We start from the raw sequence: 13,585 nt of genomic DNA, 5'->3' as shown, positions 1-13,585 counted from the left end.
GACCAACCTAATTAGACCGATTTCTTTATTGGACCAAAATAATTAGATTGTGGTCTTGATTGGACTTGTACTCTTTGGATAGTTTCTGGTGTTCATGAATTATTAGCACGCTTCTTCGCCCTTGGTAGTACCATTTGTAGATTAAACCAAACTGCATGACTTATTTTCCTCTTATAATAACTGGACTGCAGTTCAGACCAAGAGCTAAGCAATCTCATAAATTCCTAGAAACAATAAGAGCACATAAGCATAACATATAGTTGTTTTTTCCACTGTAAAAAGGAAGTTGTTTAATTCACAGCACATGACCTTTGACAGGCAGCAAAAGTATCTAGCTACTATGGTTTGAGCTCATGTGTCTGAAGGACCTTAATTAGATGATTAATTATAGTTTTTTTGTATTTTTTATTATCAAACTAAGCTATTTAATAATCTACTCATCTTCACTACTGTCATTATTGCCATAGTGAGTTTCCTGATCTTCTGACTGCTCATGGTCTTGCTCATCATCCTCCTCCCCATTCTCATCTTCAGATAAAAGTCCAAACTCCTCTCTCTGCTCATCCTCACTTGCATCATTCAATTCATACAAAGCCTGTTGCTCTTCGTACCAAGCATCTTTAGATCCATCTAACTGAAATAAGGAACAATGGACAATAACAATGATCATAATACTTCAAGTGTATTAATAAAATTTAAGCATAAGTATTTCCATGTAGAGAGAGATATCTATACCTGACATTGCAGTCGTGAATTTTGGATTTCCAACCAGTGTGCTAGCAATGGGCACTTTGTGATGGTAAGTCGCTGAAGATGTGGTGACAGTGGCTTATCAGACGGGAGCTGCAGATATGGGCATCTATTTATGTTCAGGAATTTCAGAGAGCCAAGGTTGCTAAGGCCCATTATAGAGTGAAGACATGGGCAAACACTGATAACCAACACTTCGAGCAATGGATGATTCCGGCTGTCAAGTAAAATGTGCTCGATGCTCCGTGAGAGCAACACTTTCAATGATCTAAGGCACGGAAAGTGCAAATCATTCAGGAGTTGTTCATTTATCTTCCCCTTCAAGACCAAAGCAGTGAGGTTTGGAATAGCTGGTAGACTAGCAAGTTTGCTGCAATCCTTGATAACCAACTTTGTGAGGGAGGAAGAGAGTGTGTGTGGGAGGTACCTCAACTCATGGTTCTCCTTGATCTTTAGCAAGCGGAGTGAAGGAAAGTCATCCTGACCAATCTGAGACCACTCAACCCATTTCAATATTTCTTTAAACTCTAGCTCCTCAAGAGCTGGGAATGCCCTTGTGGTGATGCTTCCACGGAACTCCTGGCCCACATGCTCCACACCTGTCATGTACTCCATGGAGAGTATGCGTAGGCGTGGCAATTCACCAAGTGGAGGAAGGAACTTGCAGCTGTGCTGACATAGGATTATCTTTGCTAGGTCCATGAAGGTAGAAGCCCCGAACCAGCTAGGGTATCTGTATCCACTATAATTGATTACCTCCAATTCTTCGATGTTCTTGTGTGGCCGTAGGCTCTCAAAGATCTCTTCCTCTTGCTCCGGGGTAGCCACATCATTTGAGCTGCTAGGATGACTGCAATTGTTGGGGCAAACACCATCAGACCAGTCTAATCTCAGGATTTGCAAGTGATTCTTACTGACTAAATTAGCTGTCTGGGCATCATTAACATTGGTAACCCTTCGTAGTCCTGTAATACATAGCTCTCCATGGATATTCACCAGATGGTGTAGCTCAGTAACATTGCAATGCCAGCCTTCACTTCCAATGCTAAACCTTGGCAATGTTTGTAGCCCTTTTAGTGCACCAATCCCACGTGGCATGCAAAGTGGGGACCAAAGATCCAAGTTGAGATGCCGGAGGTTGACTAGCTTTTGTATGCCACGTGGAATCTCTCTTAGGCTGTCTGTTCTTGCATCCAAGACCCTGAGATTGTAGAGATCACTAATAGATTCTGGGATAGTGTTAATTCGTGTTTGGAAAAGGCTTAGATATCTGAGCAGTTTCAGTTCTCTGATTGAATCAGGTACTTGTGTAAGTGCACTGTGACTGAAATCCAACGCACGAAGCTGTTTAAGATTTTGCCATGTTTCAGTAGGAATTTTGATATTGATGCTGTGAGAAAACAATTTGCTGGAACAACTTCGATTATCTCGTGCATTGACAAACTTAAGGATTCTTATACCTCTACTTGGCATCCTCACTGAATTTAGTGCTACATCTGTATGATCAGAAGAACTGATAACCACTGACAAGTAGCGGAAGTTCCCATTGGTTTCATGCAAATATTGAGTATTTAATCTCAAGAAATCTCCTCCAGAAACAAAATTTGCCAAATCATGGATAAGGTCATGTGTCACAAAACATTCCGGTTTTTCACCAGATTCTGCTCGTTGAACCATTGTCCTCTGAATTAAATCATCAAAGTACATCGTGCCAATATTTTCATGGCGTCTAGTAGAGTATTGCTTGAGGAGTCCCAAACACATCCAGAGATTTATCAAATCCTCTTTCCAGAAATAGTACCCCTTAGGGAGCAATGAAAGGAAAACAAAGCAGCGCTTCAATTGTGTTGGCATTCGATCATAGCTCAGTTTCAGTGCTGGCAGCACTCTATCCTCACCCACAGGCAACTTCCATTGATCATCCTCTGAGACATCTTTCCATGTTTCTTCATTGGTCTCACCATGAAGAGAAGACCCTATTACCTTGATTGCCAATGGTAGGCCTCCACATTTTTCCACAATTTTCCTACCAAATCCTTCGAACTGTTGGCCCATATGTTGATCTGTACATCCGAAGGCCATCCGCTTGAACAACTGCCATGATTCTTCAGAAGATAGGAAGCTAAGATCATAGGAAGGCATTGTTCCTACCATAGTTGAAATAGTTTCATCGCGTGTTGTTACTAAGATCATTCCCGACTGTGCACCCACCATGAGGGCAAGCAAATCATCCCAGAGCTCCTTCTTCACATTCCACACGTTGTCAAGAACTAGAAAGAATTCCGTGTGCTGTACTTGCGCCATTATCATATCTTTGAGATTATCCATATCTTCTGTATCACATGGGTTCCTGGTGAATGACATGACAATTTTTCTTGCAATTTCCTTAACATCAAAATGATCCTCAGATACATCCACCCAGCCCTTTAGTTTAAAGTACTTACTGACTCTTTCATCATTGTACACCATTTGAGCTACCGTTGTCTTACCCAATCCCCCCATGCCAACAATAGAAAGAACAGACACATTTGCTTGACCAGCTTCATCAGAAAGTAATTGTTCGATGATGCTTTCCTTGTCTTCTTCTCTACCAACTATGTTAAAATCGCCTACATATGGGGCTGTAAGTATCTTAACGTCATAGTCATCTTCCCTTATTGGTGCATCACTCTCACTGAGTCGGAAATGATCCCATGCCTTTGTGATCTCATTGAATCTTTCTAAGATTTTCCTCACCCGTGCTGCTAAGTCATCTGGCACTGGAACTTTGATAGGGGATGGTTCAGGTTCCTGTATATGCACTAATATTGTTATAATCTACAGGCATGTAACATGAGTTAATCAAAAGTTTAGAACAAATATCTGCATGCTCCTTATGGATCTTTTTTTGTTCCTCTACAGTCCCAATTAATACTTTTATTTGGCTATTTCAATGGTTGCTTCTGCAAGAAGCTGGTGGTATGCAGATTGATCATGTATTATTAAGAGAAACAAATTGCTTGGAAGGTTTGTTTTTCGTTTTTTTTTTTGGCAAATCTACTGCAGATGAGGCCTCTGCAGTTTGAAAGCTTCATTTCAATCAGTCAAAGAAGAAAGAGATTTGTTTCGGTTCAACAAAAAGTACATTGAGGTACCAAATCATTTCCTACTATTGGATCTAGCTGAGTAGGATGTGCACTGTTAGATCCAATGATAAAAAACGATTTGGTACTGTGAGATACCAGTATCTCGAGATACTTTTTATTGGACTAGAGCAAATCTCAAGAAGAAATACTGTCAATTCTTTTTCCGAGGAACGAGATGAAGTACTGATTATAGCTATGATAAGGGGATAGTTACCTTCTTGTCGCCTTTGTGCTTGCGCTTGCGACTTCTGCTGCTCTGCCCTTGATTGGTTTGGTCCTCCATCCTCCGCCGGAGCAACTCGTACCTATATTCGTCGACAGCATCCTGAGCATCATATGCAAATTGCTGCAGCTCCCACAGGCGAAGCCTCTCGGCTTCATCTCTTATATTGTGTTCATCCATGGCATTCAGGGTCCGCTGAACCCTTGCCATCGTCCTCTGCAGCTCTCTTAGATCTCTGAACGAGGTACTCTGCTCGTCAGATGATGCAGAAACGACTGGAGGAGAAAGCAAGGAAGACAGTTTGTTTGCTGTCCACTTTATGATTCCAGATGCTACCAATCCAGCCATCTCTTTGTTCAGCTGCTCTTTCTGGTCGAAAGACACAAAGAGTTAGACCCAAGCTGAGAGATGCATAAGATTAACAAGGCAAGAGGAGCATATAAAAGTTCAGGGTGTTGACCTTGTGAACAAGTTCTATGCAAATTTTTATTGCACAGCGGTGGTTTCCAACCTTCTTACAACAAGAGAGGCATCTAGGGGTCTTCAGCCAAGTGCTGTTACTATAGTATCAAAATCGAGTAACTGCACACACAGTACATTGTCTGCTTTGACACATCATTTCAGAATATGAATGTAATGCTCAGAACTGTTCTTGTATGGTGACATGCATTTTCTGCGTCCCTTGTCTGATCTGATCTGTAAAGGGCCACTGAGTGCTCTCTGTAGAACCATGAACTGCTTTATAGTTTCCAAGCACTATTAACGACACCATAGTTCAATCTAGAGAGTCACTTAATTACAAGACCGCGCAAGGAATCCTACAGCTAGCGAGAAAAATAATTATTAGTCAAACTGTAGTTTGTTTAATCAAGTGAAATTGTTGACCCTTCATCTACCTGGTTACTCTAAGTATATTTTTGCTGTAAGTATCCCCTATTCAATTTTGCAAACATATACTTACCACTGCACAGTTTGCAAATACGAGGACCTGTCAAGTATACCTTGGCCGCGTTCGTTCGTCTATATAAGTTAACTTATCACTCTTGTTTTTCGCGCGCACGCTTCCTGAACTGCTAAACGATGTATTTTTTGTAAAAAAATTTTATAGGAAAGTTGTTTTAAAAATCATATTAATCTATTTTATATGTTTTTAATAATTAATAATTAATTATTCATGTATTAATCTAGTACTACATTTTCCACGCCGAGGTAAGTTAACTTACCTTCACCCAAATGAACACGGCCCTTGTCCTTCCCGGTTACTAGTTCAAAATATATTTTAGACTCGTCAATTTCATGTTAAATGTTGCTTCCAAGTTCCAACTCATACCATTATTGCAGAAAAGAAAAACCAAGTGAAATGTTGGTAACTGAAAAGGGAAAATTTCAGGAAATAGCATGCTTCCAAAAAGGTGATATGAAACATCAAATTTAATCTTAGATTTTATTTCTTTTATCAAGGATACGAGACGGTCTTACAGTGTGTGGATAGGATCAAAGTATTCTTATGCAAAAATAATAGTATCTTTAGTTATACTCTATTTGAAAAAGTAACGGAATATACCATATTCTCTAGTATAAAGTTTCATGTCTTTATATACTTTGTATCATGAGACATTAAAATTTTAAGAGTAAATTTTGATAAATAAAGATGCTTTTTAAGGATATTATTTTTCTTTCCCTGATCAGGACAATCTCCCATAGGGCAGACCGCCACTTCAGCCAAACATTATCCCAAATTACAAATTTATGTATGGAAAGGACAAACTTACTTGATACTATCAGAGGGCGGCAATTAATATATATGTGTATTTTTTTTACATGTAGGATAAAAAAAAATCAACTCATATCCTTCAAATAAGAATTGCCTCCCAACTTCAACTGTGCTCTGTGGTTACCTATGAGTAGTTCTCGTTTTAATTATTGCATCTTGTCTCTCAACAATCTCAAGTTGCAACCACATAAGGACAGGTTTGTAGTACACAAACACTAGATGCATACAAATGGTGCAACATCAATAAAATAAATAAATAAATCATCTTTGTTAGAGAAAGGTAATTACAAAGGCAGAATCTAGGAAAACCTGGGTAAGCTCTAGAAACATGTTGACCCTTATCTTTTTGCTTTTGCTTATGTTTAAATCCAAATTTTATTTTTTTACCTTAAATTTAAAAATAATTTTAAGGTTTTTCTATGATAGTTTATTTTTCAGTCTTGAGTTTTAGATCACTAATAACATGTATATAAAATTTATTCATAAATTACTTTTTATTTATAAATAAAACATTTGACTTTTTAACTGAAAAAACAAAACAACCACTCTCGTTATATGTGATGGTAGTCATGACATATTGTCAGAAGGGTTTCCTCTACTATTTAAGGGAGGGTTACCCCTACCATAAGTATCAGAGTTTCCATGATAACTCCATGGTTACTGCCCTTAACTTGGTGGTTTTGCCCTAAACGAGAACAATCAAATGGTTTGTTTCTTAAGAAGTACTAGTCCTGTTTTACTAGTAGTGGATCTGCATCTTATGATGATGCCAATAGTAGATGTGCAGTAACGAAGAGGAGGTGCAAAAGTACCAAGTTACACGAGAAAGTAGGCTCTTGTCACTGTGCCTACTATTCTTGCAATTGTACTTCAATTCACTCTGTTTTTCTATATTTGATAGACATGGATAATGCAACATAAGATTTATGTAAAATCCTTGTGTCATAAAGGTTGGCTGCTCCAAAATATTTTGATGGATGTTTCATGTAAGATAAATAAAAATACATATCATTTGTTGATGCCGTTATCGCAAACTGTTTGACGCAATTGTGCGTGGTACATTTTGATCTTTATGTATGTATTGCTACAAGCCTACAGCAGATTCAAATATCCGTTCTGCATGATGGTTTTCAACCGTTTGTACAAGAGCCTTGTACGGTAGTGCCAACTGACAAAATGCATGGCAAGCTCCCCCGTTTTTTTTTTTGTGAAATGGATAGTGTACGCTGTAGATTTCATTTTTAACAACTTATAGTTTGGTTATAGAGCATATTAAACTAGAGTAAACAATTTATTTTCTCCTTTAACTAACTTGGTGGGGCACTTAGCCCCTGTAGGTCAAATTTAATCCCTTTGTACGAGTCATATTTTAAATTTGAAATATTACGAGACGACGGGTAACTAAACCGTATGTCTCATGACCAGAGTAGATGGATTCCTCAAGAGGCTTGCAACCAAAATCATATGGCTTTCAAATATTAGCTTCGTTTTTATGCAAGCAGAACACTCAAGGCAGCCTATTGTTTTGAAGCCTTTGCACATGGAGACTCATCCAGCTGTTTACCATACTTGTCTTTTGTTTTATTGCACCATGTTTTCTGTTTAGACTTTAGATGATCGAAAGAGCTGTAGATCCGTGATGTTCATCACAGAATTTATTCGTCCTCTGCGATATTCAGCACAGAATTTTACTCCCTTTTATTTTACTGCCTCATTAGGCCATTCTCAATGCAATTTTTATGGACACGATTACTCAGAATGACATGTCATCTAAAAAATTTAAAACTAGGATAAAACACCCCTCTCAATATGCATAGTTTTATCTATTATTGTTTTCTAGGTTACATGCAAGACATAAACTGCTTAGGTAACAGTGCACAGAAGGTTTTATCTCCATAAAACTTATTTTATCTCTCTTTTCATTAATACTTTACCACATCACCAAAAATATCTACATGGCACCATATTTATTGTTCATGAAATTTCATTAAGATTAACCTTATTATCCTTACATGCCATGGTATGGAGTGTGGCTACATCTAAAAATCGCTACTCTCTCTCTCTCAAAATAGAATAATTTGTACATGTATATTATTTTTTTTAACCAATTACAAGCTTCCACCGCTAAAGGCTCCCTTGCACTACCAGATCGGGAGACTCTCCCTAGTGCCTTGCAAAGTTACGGAGTATTTGCTTTGACACACGGTAACTTACGGAGTGTAAAACAAAAACACTAGGTAACACTAGAAAATTACCGGGTGCCCTGTATTTGCACACTGTAACAGAATATTACCGGGTGTGCTTCATTTAGACTAGAAAACATCAAACGCCATCCATCCCTCTACAGCACATTAACCAGAGAATTAACGGTGAAAGAAATCTTACCTACTGTTATCCCCATAAAAACACCCGGGTACACAGCAAATAGAAAAATGCCCAATCAATGACCCACGTGTAATGACGTTGGAATGCTTTATTTAATTATAATTATAGTAAAGAACCTCTATTTTTTAATTACTAAAAGCATTTTATATTCATGACTTATAATTTTGCATATTTGCATAAAAATTTTAAATAAGATAAACAGTGAAACGTATATCTAAAAAGTTATCAACACCGTTTTTTTATTTAACACCGTTGACTTATAGGTCTACTTGTGACTATTCGTCTTACTAAACAAACTATATAATTATTAATTATTTTATTATAATTTTCTTTATTATTAAAGGAATTTCATGCATGACTTATAATTATATATATTCATCAATTTTTTTTGAATAGGGCAAAAGGTTAAACGTAGTTCCAACAGCGAACGACGTCAAATATAAAAGCCAGAGGAAGTATAATTTACTATTGTCATCCCAATTATTCTCCGTTAGTACAGTATAATTACCCTTCGGACCATGACTTCCAAAAGTTGGCCAAAAATTCTAAAGATTTAGATTGTAACCAAAATTTGGCTGAACATTTATTGTTTGATATTTCAGATTTTAGTCCAAATTGTGGAAGTTTTTAACTAAGGGTATTTTGGTTGTTAGAATATGTACAGTACAAACAACTAACTAGACGACAATGGTAAATCATAAAAGTTAAGCAAAAGTTAATGACATATTATAAAATTGAACAAAGCTATTGGCAAATCATGGAATTTGGCCAAAGTCAGTGGTACAAAACATAATTTTATCTTTTTTTATGTATAAACTAAGGATAGATTATCCACTACTAATACCAATTGTCACACCATGGTGGTATTCTAATGATATTAAACTTGTAAAAGTTTGAAAAATTTCCAATTCATGTACATTCATTCACATACACAACCATCAATATATTTAACACAACCACATTTATATAACATCTATTTTGATCACATATTTCACTAGCAAAACCGAGTTAATTGGATCAAATATATATTTACCAAGTATTGTCATGAGAAGGATGTGAATCAGACTTCTAGGAAAAAATGAATTTTGAATTGAAATTTATGATACTAAATGAACTCATATGAAAAGACTGTCAATCATGTCAGTGTCGGAGCTCTCGGGTGACCAATGCCTAGATGCCTGACTATGGCTGTGGTATTCGCGATCTTGATGGCAGTCGTCCCGACGAGCTCACGTTGGCATTCAATCTTGCGGCGGAGGTAAGAGGAGTCCTCTTGGTGGAGGCGCCTCTTCTCTGCCTTGAGATCTTGGCATTACCGGTCCAGTCGGCGAATCTCGTCGTCGATGCGACGTTACCTGTTGGTGACGTCTCTCCTTTGTGCCGAGGCGGGAGACCCACGACGTGACCTATTTTCGTTAGGTTGCCACGACCTAGTCAGCTGCTTGGAGACGTTCAGCCAAGATCGAGGCGATCTGGATGACTAAGCCTCCGAACGAGCCACCGGTGTTCCCGAAGTGCGTTGAAGAGAATGCTGGATCGCAGCAGTAGTTACCATGGCCTTGATCCTGTTAATGGTGTCAACCACCGGCAGACCTTGCTAGGGAAGTTGCTGGATCATGTCGCCGAGTAGGTCTGCAGCTACTCGGACGCAGGGCTATTAATTTCAGTTTGCAATTTTCTACTGGGGGACCGAAATTGTCGAAAACCGGAAATTTCGGAAATTTTTCGGAAATTTCAAGCGGAAGTTTTCAAATTCAAATTTGAAATTTAGTCAAAATTTCTGAAAAAAATCAAGAAAGTGCAGAGAAGAAGGAGAGGGCGAGGGCAAACCTACACTGGAGCAGTCGCCGTCGCCCCATGGGGATGGGGAGTGGGTTTAGATAGGGTATTAGGGTTTGGTTTAGACAATTTTTCCAAAAACCAAAATATTTAACCGATAGACACTGCCTACCGGACCCACCGGCAAATCCAAAAATTTCTGAAATTTTGGGAATTTCAAACCAAAATTGCAATCCCTGCTTGGACGTTCTGCTGAGATGTCTTAAAGACATCGTGCCCCTCCACTTAAGTTTGGAGTAGATTTCGCTGCATCTTCCGAGATTGGTTCCGCAGCTCGACATGCGATTGTGTCGCACGCCGATCCCTCTCTTCACATTCCTGGCGCTCGCGCTCGTCCTCGAGCCGGCGTTCTTCGCGCCGCCTCTTTCTCTTGGTGCCGGTTCTTGGTGTTATCCGAGGTCGGCTTGACAGTGGCGAAGGTCTCCCTTAGCGGCACAAAAGTTCCCGTGCTGCTGCAAGTGTCAGAGGCGCCAACCGGGGTAGCCGTCACCAACTCGGAGTTGATCTCCACCTCCATTGGGATGACGTCATGATCAGCCTGTAGGTCAGCCGACTTTGGAAGTGGCATCTCAGTATCGTGCGACCCAGATTGAATCTGGGTCTAATCTGGCACCTCCTTGTTGGGCTCGAACCGGCAAACCTCTTCTTCAGATTCGGAGGTGCACGAGTCAGTGTAGGAGAGCGCACCGAACTAGTCAGTTTGGAGTCGAATGCCGCCGAACTTGAAGGTTGAACCCGACGGGAACTTCCTCTTCATGACATCAGAGTTGAAGTCTATTGCGATTCGCTGAAAAGAAACTTAAAGAAAAAAAATAGCGCACCTACTACCTGGTGCTCCAACTGTCGATGATTGATGTCAGCAATAAACTTATAGGGTGGCTATTAGGCTCGGAACTCGATGGTTTGGATGACGAAAGAGACGATTTACCCAGTTTCAGGCTCTTGGCTTGGGGAGATAATACCCTAATCATGTTTGGCGATTATATTGTATATGACCATATTCCCCAAGGGGTGCCCCGTATCCCCTTATATAGTGGGGGTAGGGCCTATAGATATGGTAGAGTCCTAATCTGATTAGATTAAGATCTATCCTAATTCGGTTACAACTCGGAGTGATACGTGCGGCATACAATCTGACAATTACCAAATTCCTGTTGATACCATACAGATATAATCTACTTCCTATTCAGCACCCCTACGACTGTATGTATTCATATAGTCTACGGATATCCCTAGTATAGGTATCCCACAGGTATGTTAGCAAAATTGTTATTTTCATCTACTGCAACTCAATTAATATATAAACTAACCCTACATTTATTTTTAAAAGGCCTACAAAACCCTAGCCCCCTATACCTAGTCGGCTTGGCAATTTTGCAGACGCCCCCTTGCTGCCCAGTTAGTGGGTGTTTTGGAACCTGGCAAGGGGACTGCTTGCAAAATTATAGGCCAGCGTCCCCCAACGGCCGTCTGCTGGGGCCAAATGGATGTTAGACATGTCAGCAATCGCGCCTAACTAGTGCGTGTTTTTTATATCGCGCCCACTGGTTGGGCTTTGCGCGGTTAGTTTTAAAAATTATATTTCTATAAATATTTTTTAAAATAAAATTAGTAATAAAAAATTTCCATGCAGCACACTACAAACTCTAAATTTTTCATAGGATGCATCGCTGGTCTTGTCAATTGCACTTGTCACTGCGTGGTTTCATCAGGAGAGAACACCATTCCGTATTATCCGCGATCGATAGCAGCAACCAACCCACATAAGCAGCAGTAAGATTGACTGATTCTGTGAGGCTTTGAGCTGAGCTCTCGGCCGGCCGTCGTCATGGACACAGCTCGCCGACGAGCGCCGGCCGCACGCGGCACGGGCTCCTGGGCCGCGTCACCGGAATCTTCTCCTCGCCGTCACCCAGCCACCATCAGCATTTCGACGAGGTACAGTACACATCGTATGACACCCCGATCGAGTTCGTACGTCGACCCGATCGATGATCGAAAAGATGATCTCTGTATAGCTTGCGATTGTTTTTGATCGTCGTGTGTTGCAATGGCAAGGCGGTGGTGGCGAATTAAGCTGAAGGAGGAGCTCGAGAAGCAGCACGATCTCAAGGAGACGTACAAGGCTCGGCTCGAGAGCACGCAGGCGTATCTCAGGTTCTGCCTTGAGGTCGCCCACGAGCACGGCTTCTTGCACCTCGCGTCCAGCTCCAACGACGACGACGAGTCGAGCTCCCCTCCCCACGACGCCGGAGACGAGCCAGCAACGGCCGCCGCCGACGACGACAACGGAGACGAAGAAGATGGTGCAGAAGCACCGATCTGCGACCCGCACTTCGCCGCCACCAGAGACCTCGCCGTGCAGCACGTCTGGTCCGTCTCTCCGGACGAGGTGCGTGAAACATTGTTGATTTATTGCCCCTCACCACTGAGGTGCTCCACACACGAGCACAGGTCTTACGCCCGTGGTTCATTGATGACCCAACACAGAGGCATTTACGGGGCTCACATCCGTGGTTCATTGGGCTATGAGCTTACATCAGCTAAGTATGCACAGTATTAGACAGATTGTGGGTTTAGCTCTGATACTAGTTGCTGGCCTAGCTTTGATACCCGTCGTTGGCCCAATACCGGAGACGCGGGCCCAATTGGGAGAAATCTTTTTATACCCCAAGAGGTGAGAGACTCCCCTACTTTTAAGTTGTTTTAACTCCTCCAAAACTTTTAATGAAAGACTATTCCCAACTGAGAGAAGCTGACCTAACCGGGGGAAGCCTTTCTACATCTCAAAAGCTAGTCTAAGAGATGAGGGACTCCCCCACTTTTAAGTTGGCTCAATTTCTTCTAAACTTTTAATGTGAGATTATTCCCAACAACGTGGAGGGGCTCAACGTGGCGGTGAAGTGGATGTGCGCTTGAGTTCTTCCTCGCCGACCCGAGCCACGGCGAGGCGTTCTTCGCGCAGGAGCTCGATGCGCTGTCGCGACAGCGTGACCTACACGAGGAGACACCGATGGTTGTGCACCGCAACCTGAAGCCGAACAACGAGCTCCTGGATGGCGATTTGCGCGTGCGTGTCGCCAACTTCGGCCACGCCAGGTTCTTGCCGGATGGTGGCACGAAGGTGCTCACTTGAGGTCCTAGGTTTGACTCCTTGTTGGAGCGATTTTTTTAGGATTCTAACGGCTTTGTGCTTTCAATGGTAGGCGACGTATTCGTCGACAGCGAGACGCCTATGATGACTTCGTCAATCTCTCCAGGATATGCCGACCAGGCTTCGGAGGAGCTCATAAGGGTAGGGTTTGCGTGTCGACAACGAGACGCCTACGGTGACTTCGTCAATCTCTCTAGGATATGCTGACCAGGCTTTGGAGGAGCTCATAAGGGTAGGGTTTGCGTGTCGACAGCGAGACGCCTACGGTGACTTCGTCAATCTCTCCAGGATATGCTGACCAGGCTTCGGAGGAGCTCATAGAGATAGGGTTTGCG

General features: G+C 41.3%; 3 protein-coding genes across 3 annotated transcripts; 1 reads left to right on the top strand and 2 right to left on the bottom strand.

Moving 5' to 3' along the window:
- Positions 1–273: 273 nt before the first annotated feature.
- Positions 274–2,254, bottom strand: LOC102720030 (putative disease resistance RPP13-like protein 1). The gene is made up of 2 exons (XM_015835186.2): positions 736–2,254; positions 274–634 (listed from the first exon to the last, which is right to left on the bottom strand). Exons 1-2 carry the CDS (start codon positions 2,221–2,223, stop codon positions 434–436), a joined length of 1,689 nt encoding a protein of 562 aa, XP_015690672.2. The 5' UTR covers positions 2,224–2,254; the 3' UTR covers positions 274–433.
- LOC121053820 (putative disease resistance protein RGA3) lies at positions 2,241–4,446 on the bottom strand. The gene is made up of 3 exons (XM_040521774.1): positions 4,090–4,446; positions 2,359–3,540; positions 2,241–2,246 (listed from the first exon to the last, which is right to left on the bottom strand). The coding sequence occupies exons 1-3, from the start codon at positions 4,444–4,446 to the stop codon at positions 2,241–2,243; spliced, it is 1,545 nt and encodes a 514-aa protein (XP_040377708.1).
- Positions 4,447–12,146: 7,700 nt separating this feature from the next.
- Positions 12,147–13,232, top strand: LOC102701625. Its single transcript, XM_006651504.1, has 2 exons — positions 12,147–12,643; positions 13,001–13,232. Exons 1-2 carry the CDS (start codon positions 12,147–12,149, stop codon positions 13,230–13,232), a joined length of 729 nt encoding a protein of 242 aa, XP_006651567.1.
- Positions 13,233–13,585: the final 353 nt, after the last annotated feature.

This window comes from Oryza brachyantha, chromosome 3 (assembly GCF_000231095.2).
Source record: "Oryza brachyantha chromosome 3, ObraRS2, whole genome shotgun sequence".
Classification (NCBI taxonomy): Eukaryota; Viridiplantae; Streptophyta; class Magnoliopsida; order Poales; family Poaceae; genus Oryza; species Oryza brachyantha.
The sequence above is the reverse complement of the archived record's forward strand: the minus strand, read 5'-3'. Positions and strand labels throughout refer to the sequence as shown.

What these genes read in the sequence shown, in the direction of transcription:
- LOC102701625 (XM_006651504.1), top strand. Translation starts at nt 12,147, where the DNA reads ATGGCAAGGCGGTGGTGGCGAATTAAGCTGAAGGAGGAGCTCGAGAAG. An exon ending in TATGAGCTTACATCAGCTAA is followed by an intron (nt 12,644 to 13,000) that starts GTATGCACAGTA and finishes GTGGCGGTGAAG; the next exon opens with TGGATGTGCGCTTGAGTTCT.
- LOC121053820 (XM_040521774.1), bottom strand. Translation starts at nt 4,446, where the DNA reads ATGGCTGGATTGGTAGCATCTGGAATCATAAAGTGGACAGCAAACAAA. An exon ending in AGCACAAAGGCGACAAGAAG is followed by an intron (nt 3,541 to 4,089) that starts GTAACTATCCCC and finishes GTGCATATACAG; the next exon opens with GAACCTGAACCATCCCCTAT.
- LOC102720030 (XM_015835186.2), bottom strand. Translation starts at nt 2,223, where the DNA reads ATGCCAAGTAGAGGTATAAGAATCCTTAAGTTTGTCAATGCACGAGAT. An exon ending in ATTCACGACTGCAATGTCAG is followed by an intron (nt 635 to 735) that starts GTATAGATATCT and finishes TCCTTATTTCAG; the next exon opens with TTAGATGGATCTAAAGATGC.